Source organism: Prosopis cineraria, unplaced genomic scaffold (genome assembly GCF_029017545.1).
Source record: "Prosopis cineraria cultivar Desert tree isolate PC_DT_omini unplaced genomic scaffold, ASM2901754v1 PC3, whole genome shotgun sequence".
Classification (NCBI taxonomy): Eukaryota; Viridiplantae; Streptophyta; class Magnoliopsida; order Fabales; family Fabaceae; genus Prosopis; species Prosopis cineraria.
In genome coordinates this window covers 12,786,791-12,807,266 of record NW_026555334.1, presented here as the reverse complement: position 1 = coordinate 12,807,266, position 20,476 = coordinate 12,786,791, and the positions used below count along the sequence as shown (strand labels likewise).

Here is a 20,476-nt window from a genome sequence, read left to right as displayed (position 1 = left end):
AGGCATACTTATGGCTTCAACAATTAACAGTAGAAATGTTATAAGCGCGGACTGGGCCTCAAAACTTAACATAAATAAATAATAATCCCTTTATCCCACTTTATAAAATATTATTTAATAAAATTATACGTTCAAATAAAATTTATTAAATATAATTTACAATTTTATATTTTAAAAATATAATTATAAATTTTTTAAAATATTTTTGATTTAATATAATTTTATTTGTAAAACATTGAATATAGAGATGGAAATATAATGGAGAGAGAAAAATAATATTAAAATAAAAAAATAATATTAAAATAAATATAATTATTAAAATTTTATTTCTACCAGAACATTTTACATTTTAAGATATTAAATTATTTTTAAAATGATCTTATGAATTTGGGACGGGAAATGATGAATGATTCAACAGTTTCAAAAAGGTAATAGAAACTGTGATTTTGACATATGACAATTAGGGCCTAAACATGAACTTGACGTTGATATAAAAATGGATACAGTAATACGTTGTGTGCGATTAATAGTCAACATAAAGATTTTTGATGGGGATAAGTGATGCAAATTGTCTTGATGCTATAGGTAGACACCTAACCTATATGTAGATTAGTCAAATCAACGTTTCCGCCACTTTCCTCTTTGATCCCATTATTTCCCTTCCTATTTGCAAATTTTCCTAATTTTCTTATCATTTCACTGATCTTCCGTTTGATTGTTATAAAAAAAAAATTGAAGTGAAATGAATTAAAAATTAAAATAAAAATAAATTAAATTATTATTTTTATTATGATAAGTATAACAAAATTTATTAATATTTATCCCTTCCTCTTATAAATATACTCACATATCAAATTAAGATTGCGTTGGCTTACTATAATATAATAGAATTGTATGGATTGAAAAAATCAAAATAAAAATAAAGTAAATCACTTATTCCCTCATTATAAACATGATAAAACTCACTAATATATATTAAAATTGTGAAAATTATCACATTTTTTAAAAATTTTATGAATCATGATTTTTAATATTATGAACTAAATTACTCCTTTTTAAGAATGTACTGATATATCTCCTTTAATTATTTTATTTTTATCTTAATTTTTTTAATTTATTTTATTCTATTATATTCTAGTAAGCAAATGTGATCTTAATTATTTTATTTTTATTTTTATTTTTTTAATTTATTTTATTCTTTTTTAGTGAGAAAAGGAGACTCCAATGTTTTCAAAACTTAAGTCGGTTGCTTTTGGACTAAAGGAAAGATTTTGGCAATCATTCAGTCGTCTTCTTCATCTTGGAAGATGGGATTGCGTAGGATTCCAATTATTGTTCGCTTATATTAGATAAAAAAACAAGTGAGTAGGTATGATACGTAAAAATTAATATTCATGGTTTAGAAGCATCAGAATTTTTCTTGAATTAAAGTCTTTTGTTGGCATATCAAAGGCAAAATGACTTTTGAATTATAAACATTTTAGAATGTCAGATGTAATTATTGTAATGAGATGATTATAAAATAAAATTAAGAGCAGGTGGGTAGGGACAAAATTGGATTAGCCTGCATGTGGTAGAGACAATTAAAACTAATAATGATTCATGAATGAATTAGAATTAGTGATTGGTGCCAATTAAACACACCAAACAACACAACTTTTTCCACACCATGCCATTGCATGTGGGTCAGATTTGTTTGAGCCTTCTCGCCCCTTCCCCTTATTTTCATTACACTAACCACCATGATCACTTCTTTCGTTTATTGGTTATTACGAAATAGCACAATTAATAATAATGTTTTGGATTAAGAGTATGATTAAAAGAATTAACAATTAATTGGTTCTTCAAATTTTGTAATGATAAATATAAATCAACACTTGTTGGTTTTCAGTTTGATAAAAATTTATTTAAAAAATTATATTTATGTTTAATATTTTTTTAAAAGCCAGATTAGTATATTAAAAGTTGTTTGGATAAATATGAGAATCAATTAAAATTAGCTCCAATTTACATTTCAAAAATTAAAACTACCAAAGTTAAAGTTACATTTGCCAAGTAAATTAACACAATAAATACTCAACAATGTGAAAGTCCGTCCAATAAGGGGGTGGATTGAGCTTTATAAAAAATTAACTAATAATAATAAAATTCAAAAAATAAGTTTAAAATGATATCACCCAACACTCAGAAGAGAAAGGAAGAGAAGCTTGCACAGATATTTATTCTAATTTAGCTTCAATCACTTAAGCCTACGTCCAGTCTTTAAGTACAACTTAAGATTTTTCTACTAACTCCACCAAAATTAATTCGGGCTCTTGGTAGCCACAGTATAATCTTAGACTTAAACTAAAGTTTGAATCACTCTTTTTTACAAAGGTAATGATATAACTCATTTAAACTCCCTAAGCTTAAAATGCTCTGTTATGATGAGAAAAAACAAAGACAAATAGAGCATGTTCAATAATGAACAACTACTATCAAATACTCTCATTTAGAGTTGATATATAATCAATGAAGCTCACTCGTAATGTATATATATTCATAAAGTTGGTAAACAATAAATATAAATGGCTCAAATTTGTTCATGTGCATTCGTATCTTTCATTGTTTTCATAAATGCATGTATTTATAGTTAGAGTCTACAAATGATCCATTACACTCATGAATATAACCGTTAGAATTATCATCTTCTTTCTTCTAAATTGTCTTAGCGTTCTTCAAATTGAGGCAACGACACCGTACTTTTTAGTAGAGCTTTCTCTCTCTCAGCAAGTAAGGAAAAATAATGGCTATTTTCATTAAATATTCTGACAAGGTTGGTGAGAGGCTCTTTCAAATGAAAGAAGCTATTTGGGAATAAAGATTTTTGAATAAGATCAAACTAAGTTCAAATTATCACAAGAATATGTTTAGAATGATTCTAGAGAAGTCATATAACACTTATTACTCTCAGAAGAAGAAATGAAAATGAATTGAGAGAGTTTTGAATAACCTCTATTTTGGAAGTGAGAAATAGAGCATTGCGAATTAGGCATTTTTGAAACAAGAGAGGTTTATTCTGAAATAGTGAAGAAAATGATTAGAGAGGAAGACCATACTAATTTCAAAGTAAGACATTTATATCAGAAGAGAATTACGTAAGCATTGATTTGAAAATCTTTATTTAAGAATAAGAAGAGCTATTCTCAAATAAGCTATTCTTGAATAAGAGACTTCAGAATGATGCATTGAGAAATAGCTTTGAAAAATAGAACCTGAATAAAGATAACTATTTTCAAATAAGTTATTTCTAAATAAACTACTTCAGAATAAAGGAACTATTCTAGAATAAGGACCATTAAACAGAAAAATTGATAAAGGTTCTCAAATTTTGAATTTTTAATTCTAAATTCACTTGAGACACCTTTCAAGCAATACAAGAGGTCCTTAAGGAATTAAGATCAAGTCAAATATTTAATCTTTAAAGAGAAACATAATATGAATAGATACAGGAAAAGCTTACATGTTTCTTGGCTATTTGGGAATAAGACATATATTTTAGAATAAGAAAATCTATAGGAACAAGACACAGGAGTCAGAATTTCAGAGTAAAGATAACTAATTCCCTTACAAGCCATTATTTCTTAATTGTTAAACTTGTAAAGCACAAAATTTTTTTATTTTGTAATCATCAAAATTAGGATTCAACACAATGTTTGCATCCAAATACAACATGCCAAAAGTACTTTCCACATTTAAAAAGTTGTGTCTGAATGCAAAAATAATTTAAGAAAATTACATATAGGTTCCACATAAGGAAATTTATTATCAAGAGATTCTATGAAATTCACAAAATACTCTCAAGTTTTAAATCCTGCGCATTTACAACTTAATTAAGGGCATTGACAAGCGGGCAATGGACATTTGAAACTTGTAAAGTAAAATGACATCTTGTAATAGCAAGTTGTAAATGGCCATTGCAGTAAAATCTTCAAGTAGATAAAAAAGATCATCTTTACTAATCTACCTTAAACTCCAAACCAAGGAAATTAAGGTTCAATCCTCAAAAGGAATACCAAACTTGTAAAATTGCAAGGATTTGGATCCCAAGTTTTCACAATTTAAAATACTTCTAAATCTATATCTTTATCAAAAATCAATAAAATTATGATATGAAAGTATAGACATTCAAATCATATAGTAGCCTTTGCAAGAGATGGAAAAACATCTTTTTCAACAAAACAGCAAGATGCGCTGCGGCTCATCTATCTCATTGCACATCTAGTGACAAGCTCTTGGGACAAATTTTCAATGTGTCCCATTTTTTCATCCGACATCTAATTAAGATGATCTAAGTATTTATAGAGAGCTCTCTAAACTCTAGCTAATAGCACAAATTTCACAATCAAACCATTTTTCAATAAAAAGTTAGATATTTTTTACAAAACTCACTCTTTTTTCACAAAATCATATAATTAGGGTGTCCATTTCCCAAAAAAGTGCCAAAAGTTTACACCAACTCTTAGACCACATGTAATGGACTATTATGGACTCATACAATACACCATAGCCAACCAATCACACACAGATTATTCTCTCAACACTCAAGCCCTTAATCTCTAGAGTCAAAAAATTCATAAATCACCATAACAATCATTATTTTCAATCGATTACACAACTTACATTCACTTGTATTTTGACTCTAAATAAGTTTTACAATCATATATCATATAGCTCAGGGCTTAAAATACACAGTCCAGTCATTTCTCTCAATAATAGTGCAAGTAGTTAAAATGAATCACATATTAGCCTAGTTGATAATTAACAACACAAAATACACATAAATACAATTAAGAGACCTAGTAGTAAGATTTTCACATAATCCGACACCTCTAGATGTTTTCCACAGTCCTGATCTACCGAGCTAGTCCCTCTAATATTAAAGAATAAGGGGTGAGTGCAACCACTCAATAATCAAGATTAATCTAGCCTATACAAATTGCATAACAATTAATATTAGATGCAAATGGAAATTAATATTCCTTTTCACAGTCGGTATATGCATATGTTTTAAAAATACCTTTGACCACAAAAATATCAATCATATGGCTGAGCACAAACGCATATCGTCACATATAATCAATAATGCACATATTGAGATTGCAATAATAACAACTGTGCGCCCTTAATAAAACACACAATACCACAATAATAGCAATCATGTGATCAAAAATAAAAATGCATGATCAATGCCAACTTTACACCCTTCTAATGCCTCCAACATAAAACTGGTGGCTATACAGTGGCTATGTTTATACTCAAACTAATCTAGCTTTCCACTCATGAGTAGCTATTAGGCCAAGGCTATCTTACTACTTGTGATCCATGGTTTCTTCCAATACTAATAACCATAGGATGTCGTATCCTTAATCTAACCTCCTTATGAACCGTTGAAAATTAATTAGGTTTGAGTCTCCTAAAGAACAAGTGGGACATTTTCTAATAAAACCATGGGACAATGGCACAGACCCTCTTTCTTTTGATATTTTTCACTTTTTAATGCTCGGGGTGACTCAACTTCGCTTCAGACCCATATTTAAAGCTGAAATCACATTTGAACACATTTATTAGACATCTTTGACCACACACCACATTAAATCACTTAATTATCCTAATTAACCTTGGTCAATTGGGGTTAAATTTTTCTAAAATGTTACAATTGCCCAATTGTCATTGCCTTTAATTAAGTTATAATTGCATAAGATTTGAGATTTGAGAGTATTTCATAAATTTTATAAGACCTCTTGTTAATAAATTTTTTTATGTGAGACCTAAATATAACTTTTCTTAATTCTCAGGAGGCAATAGTTAAAAATATCAACTCACAAAAGGTTTTATATATAATCAAATAATTTTAATATTTCACTTTTAAGTTTGTTTTAGATAGAAAGAAAAGTAAGAAGAAAATACATGAAAGAAAAAATTTCAAAAATAATAAATTCTTTTATTATTTTTAAGAGTTTCCCCTCCTTCTTTATTCCCTTTTTTTTTTTTATCGGAACGAAATATTAAAATAATTGCAAGGCATAGGCCAATTAGGCCATTACGTAGGGCCCCTTAAAAATATCATTGATAAAAATGATACTTTCCCGTTTAAAAATATAAAAATTTTTTTTAGGAGTTAGATGATTAAAAATATAAAATATTTTTAATTTTTAAAAGTGTAATTATTTTTCTTTTTTCAAAAATATTTTTATTGATAGTCACTTTATATTTATTATAGGGTGTTTAATATGGATAAATATGAAAATTTATGGTTAATTTAAAAGTAGGTAACTACTTTATTAGAAGGTGAGATTTGGTTAAAAATACTTTATATTTTTGAATAGATGGAGTATATATTTTTTTAATCACTAGCAACATCTATAATAAGGGGTGATATTAGAGATTTTGATAAAAATGATAATAATAAGATCACATATTAAATTAAAAATTTAAATTTCAATGATTTTGACTTGTTTTCAGAAAAAAAAAGTGGAGAGAAAAGTGTTTTATTAAAAGAAATTAAAACTATAATAGAAGTATTAAATCATATCAAAAGACACACGGACGCAATTGTTTATGAAATATTATTGACAATGCTTATGATAATGATGGCAACAGAAATGCTTATGATAATGCTAATATTTAAAAAATATTTTTAAAATCAAAATTAGTTTTGAAAACGGTATAATCTTATCTCTACTATTAACAAATATTAATTTTAATCATTAATTAATTAAAAAATTATAAAAAAAATTTCAAAAATAATTTTAAAGTCACTCTTCAACTCATAATTTAAAAGTGATTTGATAACATATAACACTTACATTATGCTTGAGAGATTTTTTTAGAGAAGAATGAAATAGAGTGGGATGATTAAAAGACCTAAATTATTGTTTATGATTTTTTTTTTAAAGAAGGATGGAATGGTAAGAGAGAGTCTCTAAAGCCCTCCTTTGCCATCCATAACTCAATATTTTTTGTCACCCTACATTGGGAGGTCAAGGATGAAGTGACACAATATAATTATTTTATTTATAAAATTATCCCCAACCTCCTATCTTAATAAAAAAACTTATATATTATTTTTATTCTTCAGCCACCTCTCTCGTCTCTTGTTAGGGTTGCATATGAGCAAGGTCAAACCAAGTATCACCCCTACCCTATACCCAGCCCAATGTGTAGCTGGGCATCAGGTTGGCCTAATTGACACAAAAATATTTTAGCAAGTATTTTTTAAAAAAATATATAAAAATTTTTTTCCTTAAAAATTATTATTATATTATTATTATTATTATTTAAAATATATTCTTCATAAAACTAATATTATAATAATTTTTTAAAAGTTCAAATGAATAATAACTGATAAAAATATAAAAGTTCAAATGAATAATAACTGATAAAAATAAAATTAAAATTGTGAAATAGATTTAAAAAATTATAATGATAAAAAGTGTATAAAAGATCACAAAAATAATATAATTTATGATAACAGTGAACAAAAAATAATGTCATAAGATAAATATTATTCATAAAAAATTTAAAATGTAAAAAAAAATTGCACATGTTCAAACAAAGCAAAGTTTGATTTCTGCCAATATAATTATTTAATGAGAATTATTATTTTTTTAAATTTAATCATATAAATAATTTTGAAAGAAACAAGTTTAAACCCTTCCATTCAATCCATTTTATTTTATAATAATTCTTAAATAATGTTCATATAAAATCATTTTTTTAATTATAAAACTCTCAAATAATAAAAAAATTAGAGTCGAGAATAAGGGTCGGGCTTGACGGGCCGCCCGTTTAAGCCCGTTTTAATAAGAGTTCGGGCTTAAAAATTTGGCATTTTTTAGGGTAACCGGGCTTCGAAGCTCGGCCCTTTTAAACTCTAGAAAAACGGGCTCGGGCTCGGGCGGCCCGTAAAGCCCGTTTTACTATGTACAAAGTATTTTTTTTACCTCTTTTCAGATAATGTGCAAACATTGATTTGTATTTTGTACCAGCAATTGGTTGAATTGTTTTGTGCCATTTTATAGTAATTTTTATATTTTATTTTGTGATATATGTATAGATATATATTTGATAATAAAATAATTTAATTAATAATTATTGCAGGTGATGATGAAGAAGCTGCAGAAATAATTAATATTGAGCCTCCGCCTCCATCTTTCACAAGTAGACCTACATCTGAGGGTTTTAATATTTTATTTATGGATGATAATGAGGGAGATCTTGATTAGGATTGATGATGATGTTTGCCTTCATCTTATTTGGATTTTTAAATTTTTTGTTCATTTTTTAGATTATATGAGACTTTGATTTGATATATGTTAAATTTTAAAATATTCTAAATAAATTTTAATGTTAAATTTTATTTTATTTTATTTTATTCTTATTCGGGCTTATGGGTCTGGCCTGAGCCCTATAAATAAGGGCCGGACTTTAATTTTAAGATAAAATTGAGATAACTAAATTTTAGCACCTAAGTCCATAAATACCGAGCCCATTTACCAACTCTAGGTGGCACAAGAAAAATTAAAGCATGATACTTACAGCACGCGTGAGAAAAATCAAAGACGCAGGGAAAAGCAGGATAGAACATGGCACAACTGTACATTAGAGCAAGAATTAAAACGTGGTGGCACAAGAAAATAACCAAAGGTGTGGAAACAACTAACAAGTACAATAAATAACAAAACAACCAGCTGACACCTCACCAGTGTTCACGTGAAGTAATTAAATTCGGGGAACAGCTTCGGAATGGGCCCCATACGAAGGATCGCATGCAATTTTTTCGTGTAAGTAAAAAAATAATTATAAATATTAATTTAAATAATTATAAATAAAAATTTTTATTATAATTTAAAAATTATTTTTAAAATTAAAATTCTTATTTGCAATTAAAATTTTTAAATTTATAATTATTTAAATTAATATTTTTAATTTATTTTTAAAAAATTTTTCAGGAACTCAACAGTTATTATTTTAATATTTAAGATGTACCTCTCATTCATTCATTCTTCTTCCTTTTTTTTTTTGGATGAATTATATATCAAGAAAAAATTCAACATATATATTAACTAAGAATGTAAATACTCTCTTTATTAAAAAATATAAGATATTTTTAATTAAATATTACCTCTTAATAAAGTTCTTACCAACTTTCAAATAACCCTATCTTTTTATATTTACCCCTATTAACTACTTTATAATAAATATAAAGTTATCATCAATCAAGGTATTTTGAAAAAAAAGATAATGATTACATCTTGAAAGACTTAAAAATGACTTATATTTTTAAATATACAACTTTTTTAAAAAATGCCTTGTATTTTTAATGGAAGGAGTATTAAAAATATGTAGTCGTTATTTAATTGAGCTTAAATAAAGTTATATATTCAGATCATATTGAAGTTTTGAAACTTATGCGTGTAACTACTGCCATGGAATTAATATCAAGTAGAGATTGACGTGAATTTTGTAATTTGTTGATGGGTCAGATTGTAAATATTATGAATTTAAATCTATAAATAGGAGTTGGTTATTGAGTTGGCCGTTGGCTAGAAATATTCTTTATTCCCATCTTTCAGACATTTCGGAAATTCCCTCTGATGACAATTTGGAAAACACATCCGTACATTCGGGAATTAGAGATCGAATCAAAATGATATATTTAGGTATGCTTTTGCATTCAATTTCTTATATTATTCTAAGTTGATATGTGACTTTATTTATGGTTATGAAGTCGGTTGCAATTGATTATATAGTTTGAACGTGAATTGGATTGTTCAAGAACAACCAATTTCAACATTATATGCTTTTCAAGAAATCCAGATTCAATATTCACGTTAATAACTTGCATGTGTGTGTGTGTGTGTGTGTTGGGGGGGGGGGAGGGGGACAAAGGATAAGCTGAGGAGTGTTTTTTAGTATAGATGTAACACATGTAAATAAAAAAAAATAAAACTTTAAAAGTTAAATTAATGCATGTTAGGTTTCTATTTTGAAAAATATTTTTGTCGTTTTTTTTAAAAAATAAAAAACTTATTTAAAAAATATTTTGAATTTAATTATTTTTAAAATTATTATCATTTTTTATTTTAAAAAAAATAAAACATCTTAAAACTGTTTTCATTTTTTTTTCAAAATGCATTATATTTTATTATTAAAAACATTAGTCTCATTGGTTAATTACTATCATAAGTCACCATCATTAACTACTAGCGACTACCACTATCGGCTAATTTTTAATTATAAAATTAAATTTTAAATTAATACAATCAAAAAATTATTTTTTATTTTATTTTGAAAAATGGTTTACAAAATTATTTTGCAAAATAATTGTTAAAAACAGAAACCAAACAAGCTCTTTATAACTTTTATTATTACTTAACATTGTCAGATGAAGTGTTGAATTATTGATTTTACTTCATCCCCATGAATAACTTTCAATATTAAATTTATTGGTGATGTATGCAAATAACAAGCTAAGGCAATTAAATAATTATCCAAAAATTTTACCACCCTTCATTTCTTCAATAGATATATTGGTATTGTAAGCTTACATGTAATTCAACTTTATAATTCAACATTTAAAAATAGTGCATTGGACGCTTTGCTCTTAAAAAATTAACTTTCAACATTAAGTGACTCAAAAAATTATAAAAATAACTTAAAAATTAAAGAAAAATGTCCAAAAAATTATCCATAAGTACCCTATAAAAATAATGTAAATTAAGTCCCCTATAAATATTATGCTATTTGGTAATTAATGAGCCACAACTACCAGCAATAATACCAATGAATAATTAAAAATATTATATTTTTTTTTAATTTAGGAAACTTAATTGATATTAATTTTTTTACAGAGTACTTTTTTACAATTTTTTGAATCTTTTTTTGTAATTTTTGGTTTTTTAATAATTTTTTAAATTAATTAATGGTCAAAGTTAAATTTTTAATAACAAAATATTCACTTTATCATTTTCAAATATTATTGGATAAAATTGTATTATATATAAGTTTAAAATATTAGACTCTTTTGCAGTGACGTATTTAGAGGGACAAGATGTGGCAAAGTTTTTGCACAATTTACTTGATTTTTACTTGTAAAAATGCTAAAAGTAATTTTTCCCCACTATTATGCAAGTTTGCATTTTAGCCTCCCACACCATTGTTTCTAGATCCATCCCTGCACTTTGGAGCAAATAATTTAAAAATAAAAATGCTCTTTAATTCTAATATTTATGAATGAAATGATTTCATCCCACACACATAACTTAAACAGCATTCACACAAACTATTGTTATTGGTCTTTATTCAAAGGTCAAACACGTTGAACACAAGCTATCACACGGCATATATTATCAAGAAACTTCCTAATTCTGACTAATATAAAAACATCACACCCCTGCCTTTTCTCTTCCAAAGCACAACACACAAACATTAAATTTTGTCATATATATTAATTCTTCTCAAAGCATACCTAATTTGGATCCCATATTCAATGGCATAGAGTTTATATTTCTTATTTTAAAAACAAGTAAAGTACAGAAATGTAAATTTTTTTAATAGATATATTAAAAATGATGGCTCAAGTTGAAATTAAAAATATGCACTGACCTAGTGGCAAAGCAATTGTCTTATATGGACGGTCGTGGTGGCCTGGTGGGTTGTCAATCTCACAGGAATTGGTTTAGCCCCTTTTAATTTAAAAATAGAAATATTTCTTATATCAGTTAGATTAATTTTTTTTGAACAAAATCAGTTAGATTAAAATTAAATAAATATCAAAACTGCCACTGATGATTAACTTATATATTGAAAAAAAAAGATTAAATTATATAGCAAGCTTGGGTTGGGTCAATGATTCAAACCCTTCTAATTCATTAAAAAAAATATATAAAAATACTCTATCTCTTCAGTATCATAAGACATTTTCTTAAATATCATGTTAAAAAAAAATATATTTGGACTCTTTCAAGACGTAATTAATAATTTTTTAAAATAACTTTAATTAAGTCATGTAATTAATTTTTTTTAATTGAGACACTCTATTAAACAAAAATAAATATAAAAAGAATGTATAATTTTAAAAAAACAATTACCTAACTCATCAAAAGTATAATTAAATTAAAAGCACATTATTATACTAAACCCAAAAAAAAATTTTCAATAAGTGTGGGTCATCCTCCTATTCTACATGGACTTGCACGGAACAGAAAGTGAAAGAAAGCTGGAGAAAGCAAAAAGAAATTTGGAGAATAATCAATTAGAAGACAAAAAAGAAATTAAAAAAAAAAAGAAAAAAGAAAACAGTCCTACCAACCAAACACGGCACTAGATAGCTAGTTTTTCATCTACCACCGAGGACACCAGAAGTAGTATATAAGCACATGGCAGGGAACAAGGACCTGTTTGGACGGCACAAATGAAGAGCTAGCTATATATACATGGCAGAAAGATCGACGAAGCTCAAGCTCAACAACAACACGGCCGCTGCGGCCTCCTCGGCCTCCGGCAGCGGCAGCGGCCAGTCACCGAGGGGGCGGTGCGTGGCGCCGTTTCTGGTGAAGACGTATGATTTGGTGGAAGAAGGCGGAGAAGCAGAAGAGAGGAAGAGATCGGTGGTGACGTGGAACGAGGAAGGAGATGGTTTTGTTGTGTGGCGTCCAGCAGAATTCTCAGAGATGATCTTGCCCAGATACTTCAAGCACAATAACTTCTCTAGTTTCATCCGCCAATTGAACACCTACGTAAGTCATGTTCTTTCTTTAACAATTTCATTCTCTCTCTTCTTAAATATGAATTAATAATTTATGTCTCGAGCTAGATCTGAGGAATCATTTGGTATCTGAATTGTGATAAATAAATTTTGTTTTTACTACTTAATTTATTAAACTAAGATTTACATTTCATTACATATTGTTCACAAGTATATATGATTCATGTGTTTTGCTAATTAATGGCTAGCCCTTGTTAAAAAGAAATAAAATGGAATGAAATAATTAGGTTAATTATTGAGAATAAAATGAATTAAAATAAAATTATGAATTGAAAGAAATGAAAGAATAATAGAGAGAGGGAGAGTTATTGAATGATATAGATAAGTGAGAATAAGAATAAACAACTCTATTTATGTCAATTTTAATTCTTCGTTTTATTATACCTGTCAAACTCTGATCTAGTTTCTCTATCACATATCCCAATCATTTTTCATTTCTCTATCAATCTATTACCTTATCTTAGTTTATTATATATATTTTTTATTCATACATTTTATTCTATTTCTTTCCTACCACCAAAAAGGTACTAAAATTTTTATATTTTATACTGACTTTGAAATTCATATACAACGTATAATATATTTTAGAGTAAAATATAGCGACTTCCTTTCCATTTTATGAACATTATAGACACATTTTCTTTAGTTTTAAAACTTACACTTTTGTCCAATCCTGAATTAGGAATATTAAATTAAAATTTTTAAAATTTTTAATTTTTTATTTGCAATTACGTTAAAATTTTTAAAATTATTAATTTGTGCTGATGATCTAATAATTTACCCACTCTCCTAATTTTAAAAAAATTTAAATAATTAATATTTTCAATATTTAAATAAATAATTTAAAAATTTTATGCTAAAATTAATGGAATTAAAAAATAAACATAAATTATATTAAGTAATTTATTATATTCAATTATTATTTCATTTATTTTTTATTAAAATATTTCTTAAGTTTTTTGAACTAGGGGTTTGGATATTATTTTAACCAATTTATGTATTTAATTTTTTTAAAAATTACTAAATTAATACAATTAAATAATGAAAATTTTAAAATAATGAAAATAAACAATTTATGCCTTAATTTTTTTGGATAATTTGAATAATTTTTTGACAATATATATTTAAAGAGGAGTATTTTGGTAAAATATGTGACTTAATAGTCAAATAAGATTAAGTGGATAAAAATTAAAAATAAAATATTAAAAATAGAAGGGAAGTTTATGTTTTGTAATTACTGATATTAGGAAAGTTCACATAGATTTTAAAAATAGAAGAGAAGTAATTATAATTAAGGTAAGATAGAGAGAAAGTCAAAGTATTTTACTGTATATTTAATTATCAAATTAAAAAAGATAATATTTAAATCTGTCCCTTCCCTTCGCCTTTGTAGACCAAATAAGCCTTCAGTCTGACGTACTCATTCCCTCCATTTTTGTCTAACCAATGAGAAGTCTCTCCAACCAAATATATATATTTGTAAGATGTGTGATATATTTTATATTAATATTAATAAAAAATTAATAATATTAAATGAATGTGATCGTGCACAAATAAAAATGTTCTTACGAAAAATGTCCATGTTTTTAACCTTTGTTACGCATAAAGAAAGGGTTTGACATTTAGCGATTTGTGCTTTTTACGTTTCTATAGGATTTTATTTTTTTTACCTGAATGATGACATTTGTCTATTTGATTTACAAAGAAAGATTTACAGAAATTGCTCAATTGATGCCGAATGGCTCGACAAATTGAGGAATGATCATTTTTGACTTTTTAATAATGATTTAGATCAGCACGTCACAATGGTCAAATATATAATTGCAGTTTAATTTGTCATCTCGTAATGACAAAAACATGTTTTTTTTCTTTAAAAAAATTACAATCAACCATTGAAGACAATTAATTATACCATAAGATCAAATGATTCTAATATTATAATGTAGGATCAAAGAATCTAAATATAATTAAAATTTATTATAAAAAAATAAAATTATCCTCGATGAATATTTTTGCAATGGGAGAATTGATTATTGTTAAAATAAAAATAAAACTTTTTTCTTAAATAAAAACTTTTTCATCACGTTACAACAATTTTTTTCTACCAAGTTAATATTTTATAATTGTTAATGAAAGAATTAATTGTTATTAAAATAATAATGTAAATTTTTTTTTAAATAAAGACTTATTCATCAAATCATAACATTTGTTCCTTTCAGTATCAAGTTAATTTTTTAAAATTATTAATAAAAGAATTGATTATTGTTAAAATAGAAATATAATTTTTTTTAAATAGGGATTTGTATGACAAATTACAGTACTTGTCTCTTTTCACTATCAAGTCAAGTATTTAGAGTTATTAATAAGAAAAATTAATTGCTGTTAAAATAAAAATGATATATTTTTTTAAATGAGAAGTTGTTAGAAGAGTGTGTGTATATATATATATACACATACGCATACACACATGATGGGTAATTTTATTTTTTCATAACAAATTTTAATTCAATTTAAGTTTGTTAGTCTTGCAAAGTAATATTAAAATCATTTAATTTTGCAACTTAATTAATTGTCTTCAGTGATTCTTGATTGTGATTTTTCCTTTTTCTTATTAATCTTAAAAAAATAATTATGAATCAAAATAGTACTTCTTTATATATATATATATATATATATAGATGAAAGAATCACAACGACTTCTAAAATTTAAAATTGAGTCACAAAAATCAGAGGCTGAATTATAAATAATCAAGTGGTGACCTTCCATGATTATAAATTACAGGGATTTAAGAAAGTATCATCAAAGAGATGGGAATTCAAGCAGGAGAAATTTCAGAGGGGTTGCAAGAAGTTGCTGGCGGAGATCACGAGGAAGAAGTGCGAGCCGAGTGTGTTCCCTTCGTACTTGAAGTCTTCTTCAGAGGAAAGCAATAATAATCAAGAATTGCGAAATGAGGAATTGATGGTGCAGGAGAACCAAGACCTGAAGAAGCAGAACCAGCATCTGCAATCACAGATTGCTCACTTCAAACAATTACAAACCAGGCTTTTGCAATGCCTCTCTCACTATATGCCCCAATCTAGTTAATTCATCTAACATTCTAAAATACTCTCCCTTTCTTCTCATCTCTGACTTGCCTTCTTTTTTTTTCCCCCCTTTAACATCTACTTTTTTGTTTTATTTTATCACGGGATCAGTACCTTAAAAAACCTTAAAGTATTATATTATCACCACCTGTTCAAACTAATTTGAATTCCTATTGTATGGGATTATTATTACTGACTCTATTTTTGTAAATACCTCGAGAATGTCTTTGACATTTTCATTTAATGCAATTGCATATTGTAAGATTTGAACATGAGATTTCAAGACAAGTATCATCGCCACTCGCTCAAACAAATCATTGTTGATGATCTCTGACCCTCATATCCCAGATAATTTCAAATCTTGAAACTTGAGTTCATTCTGGCAAAGATGAGAATGTTAAATATATTAAACAATTCTGGAAGCAGTGGCTAAGCTAGAAGGAAATGCAATTTTTGAAGGTCTCGATGAATTCCTTAATAGCTTGCCCATTCTCAATGTTGTGGCAGATGACAAGGTTAACTTCAGTCTGTATCCATCACAAATTGAGTGAGTTTAAATGTATGTTTGGATTAAAAAATTTACAACTGAAGTTATGATTCAACTGAGGTTAGCAAATTGAGGTTAGAAGAAAAGTCAGTTGATGTAACGCGATTTATATTTGGATACCATTTTTTTCAAAAGTCAATCAGATAAACTGAAATTCATTTGAATAGTTTAATTCAAAAGCCAGTTGAGATGTTTAATGGCAAAAATAAGCATGGATTTTTTATTTTAAATATTAAATCTTAAATAAGCATGTTTATATTTTTTTGACTAACTAATAAGTAAAAAATATTAAACTTAAAATCACAACTAATAAGTAAAATATCTTAAATATTCAACCATGAAAACCTAAAATAAATTAATATTTAATTAATATAATTTACAAGTTGATCTTTAATTATATCACAAACACGCTGCATCTGTCTTGATGATCCAGGTAGATTTGACGAGGATATTTCACCAATATCGGTATCTTTTTTCTGGACTTCTACACTTTCATCTTCAGCTCGTATGAACTGTTTGTCAGTAATTGAATTTCTCCTAATAAAATTATGTATTGCTATTGTTGCACAAACAATTTGAACTTGTGTTTTATATTTAAATTTGGGCATTTTTCCTATAATTGCAAACCTATTCTTTCATACTCCAAAAGTTCTTTCTATAGTGCATTTTAGACTTGAATGATAATAATTGAAGACCTCATTATTGTTTGCAAATCCTGCAACTCGCCTAAAGTCTAGAAGGTGATAACGTTTGCAACGATATGGACTAAGATATCCATTTAGTGTTGGATAATCAGAATCAACTAAATAATATTTACTTATTAAATGAAAAGAAGTGATGTAAATTTGACCAACATTAAATCATTACAATAATAATTATAGTGACTTTAATAAAATATACCTGGAGGTGGATGTGGAAAATGCATTGAAGGAGTTGATATGGCATTATCAAATACTCGAGCATCATGAGCCGTACCTTCCTATCCCGCAATGAAAAAAGTAAAACACATGTCCCAATTACATACAGCCATAACATTCTGTGTTGCATATCCCTTTTTTTCAATAAATTTGATTTGATCAGCAATACTAACCATGCATGGTACATGAATGCCATCAATTGCTCTTATAGCATCCTTAAAGAATAGCCAATACCGTGGATCATTTTGAATTTTTCAATTGCTTTCGCTCATACTTTTTTCCTGTTTTTGCCTCAAATCCCTCAATTATTGCCTACCACCCATTTTTGTTGAAGGCAGTTCCTTTCCTTTGTTTCTTGTACACTTGTTCTAAGTATTCATTAATGAAAATTTCTGTCAAAGTTGAATTCCACACAGCTTTTCCTTTGTCGCTATTCATTATTGTATAGACTAGCCAACCATCACAAACATGCAAAATCAATATATATCTCTACATAAATGTATCAATTTACCAAAAGACTCCTATTTTCAGTTTGGCATTTTTCAAATTCATGGAGCCTTTTTATCAAGAAATTCCTTAGAAGAGAGCTATATGCCATATTTTTAAATGTATCAATCAGGTCAATGACATTAAACTGATAACTCACCTAAAATAAACATCAATTAAAGGTTGAGGTGAGATATAACGTGCCAGGGTTGAATTATCACCTCATACCATTCTTCACTACCCAAGTCATGGATTTCCCATATTCCTCTCCCCTGTCACAAAAAGAAAAAAATTCTCCCACTCTCCTACAGCTTGCTTTTTTATCTCTTAACAAATGACATAGCAGTGTTCTATCTAGGATACAATAGAGTTGAATATTATATCTACCCATCATTTTCCATCCATTTTCTTTACTTGTAATTATGCGGGTCATAGACAGAATTATCTGCATTCAACTTTAGTGCAAGGAAGCCCAGAAACGGCCACTGACAATCATTTCTGAAAATAGAGAAACATCATTTCTCATTGCTCATATCAGTTCAACCGAGAAATAGATATCATCTCTCATTGTAGGGGATTGAAAAAAATGACAATCTCGAGTTCCAGAAACAGCCACCACCGGGGATCATCACCAAGCATTCAAGTCAAGGAAGAAAAAAAACGAGGCAAAGAAGGAACAGTAGAGCACGACAGGAAGGAAGGAGACGAAAAGAATAACCTTACTTGGTAAGGACAGGTGATGGGGAGTAGATCCAATGATGGGAAGTGTAGATCTGGTGGACACGGTAGAGATCGAGATGCGATAAGGAGAAGAACCACTTCAGACCTCCGACACGGTGGAAGCTAGAAAGGATAATGGAGAGCTAGAGATTGGCCAGAGGTGCTTCAACATAGTAGAGATGAGCTACTGGATGGCATTGCCTGACTAACGGAAGGAAGAAGAAGCAGATCTGCGAGCGAGCATTTTAAAAGCACAAAGATGTGAGTCTTAAAGATAAGCTGCGCGTCGCCTGACTAATGGAAGGAAGAAGTTGATATGTGAAGCAGCTTCCGAGGTGTATGGCGAACGTTTTGAAGGAAGAAGTAGATTTGTGGGCTTTAAAGCAGCTTTAGAGGTCATGGCACCATGCACGAAGGAAAGGAAAGGTGCAACTGGTAGATAAAAAGCAAGAGAGAGAAGTCATCAAAATTTAAAATGCATTTAATGCTTCCAAGGGGTATTAACGTTGATGTTTAGGAAAAGAAGCCAGATGAATGAGCTTTTGCATTAACGCACGTTCACATGCCAACTGAGGTTGAAAAATCATGTTAATCTAAACAAAACTTTTTTAACATTTTATATCTTAACTACAGTTAAAACCCATTCTAATTGAGGTTTGCATCTAATCCAAACATGCTCTAGCTTAATAAGAGAGGGGGACGTGGTACACACATGTCGTGTCGGAAGGGTTTGGAATGGCTTGTAGGGTACGGGGAGTGGTCTTTGAAAGGCTGTAATTAATGATGATAGCATACGACCTCTACTTTCCTTGGTTCCCTTTCTCTTCTTTCCATTTTTCTCCTCCTTTGAGGGCCCCCATTTTCTCTCTTTTTAACCTATAAATAATTAAAAGAAATAAAACTTGCTTTTCATACAAGGGAAAGATACTATTTATTACTTCCTTCTTGTAATAGAGTATTGGTTGTTATTTTTTTACTCGTATTTTTTAAAAAATTAACTAGAATTTTATTTTTTAAAAAATATTTGTATATTTTTTAATTATACTCTCATTAAATATTTTATATAAATACATCAATAATGATAATTGAAATTTTAATGTGCAATTTTTCCCATAAGAATAATAAATAAAATAGAAATATAATTAAAAAAATTATAATAACCATTTTGAAAGTAAAAGTTAATACGATTAATTTTGATAAAAATTGATTTTTTAAAAAAATGAAATCTATTGTATCAAATAATTTACTTTTTCAGTATCATCTTCATTTTCCTAATGTCAATTTCGTACTGTCAAATGTGGTGCTGGATGCAAAAAAATGTGCGCCATAATCAAGGATGGATTTAAGAGGGACTAACATCCCATCCCAGTCACAAAATTTTTGTAAAAGTTACTTAATTTTTATTTGTAAAAAATGCTTAAATTAATTATGACCCCCACTATCATGACTTTTGCATTTTGGCCCCCCACATAATTGTTTCTAGATCTGTCCCTGGCGGCATTAGATTTGATTATTCAGGCTTTTTCACTGCCCCTAATCCTATGTTTGCGTTGCTTCGATTCACTGCTTGTACATGCTTCTTGGCCGTTTTGCTTGTTTCTTTTCCCTTTCTTTTTAGAGAGAAGGATAAGTAAAGACCCATAAAAATATTAAGGTCAAATTAGAATTTTTTAACACCAACGTCCTCAAATTTAGTACTCCATCTTCCATGCTTCAACACTACAAATCTTGATTTGATATCAATTTTCTTACAAAGTTTTTACTTGTCATTCTTCCTTCCTTTTATTTTGAAGTCCGGGCCCATGCTTGAGAACAAGTTTCATGCCTATACCCAGTTCATCCCGTATAGTCCAACCTAATCCAATCCCAAATCAAGTTATTTTGAGTCAGAATAACCCGATGATAGAT

The 20,476-nt window shown here is 27.9% G+C and overlaps 1 protein-coding gene across 1 annotated transcript; it reads left to right on the top strand.

Moving 5' to 3' along the window:
- Positions 1 to 12,417: 12,417 nt before the first annotated feature.
- LOC129304392 (heat stress transcription factor B-2a-like) lies at positions 12,418 to 16,162 on the top strand. Its single transcript, XM_054944028.1, has 2 exons — positions 12,418 to 12,782; positions 15,594 to 16,162. Exons 1-2 carry the CDS (start codon positions 12,480 to 12,482, stop codon positions 15,897 to 15,899), a joined length of 609 nt encoding a protein of 202 aa, XP_054800003.1. The 5' UTR covers positions 12,418 to 12,479; the 3' UTR covers positions 15,900 to 16,162.
- Positions 16,163 to 20,476: the final 4,314 nt, after the last annotated feature.

What these genes read in the sequence shown, in the direction of transcription:
- LOC129304392 (XM_054944028.1), top strand. Translation starts at nt 12,480, where the DNA reads ATGGCAGAAAGATCGACGAAGCTCAAGCTCAACAACAACACGGCCGCT. An exon ending in TCCGCCAATTGAACACCTAC is followed by an intron (nt 12,783 to 15,593) that starts GTAAGTCATGTT and finishes TATAAATTACAG; the next exon opens with GGATTTAAGAAAGTATCATC.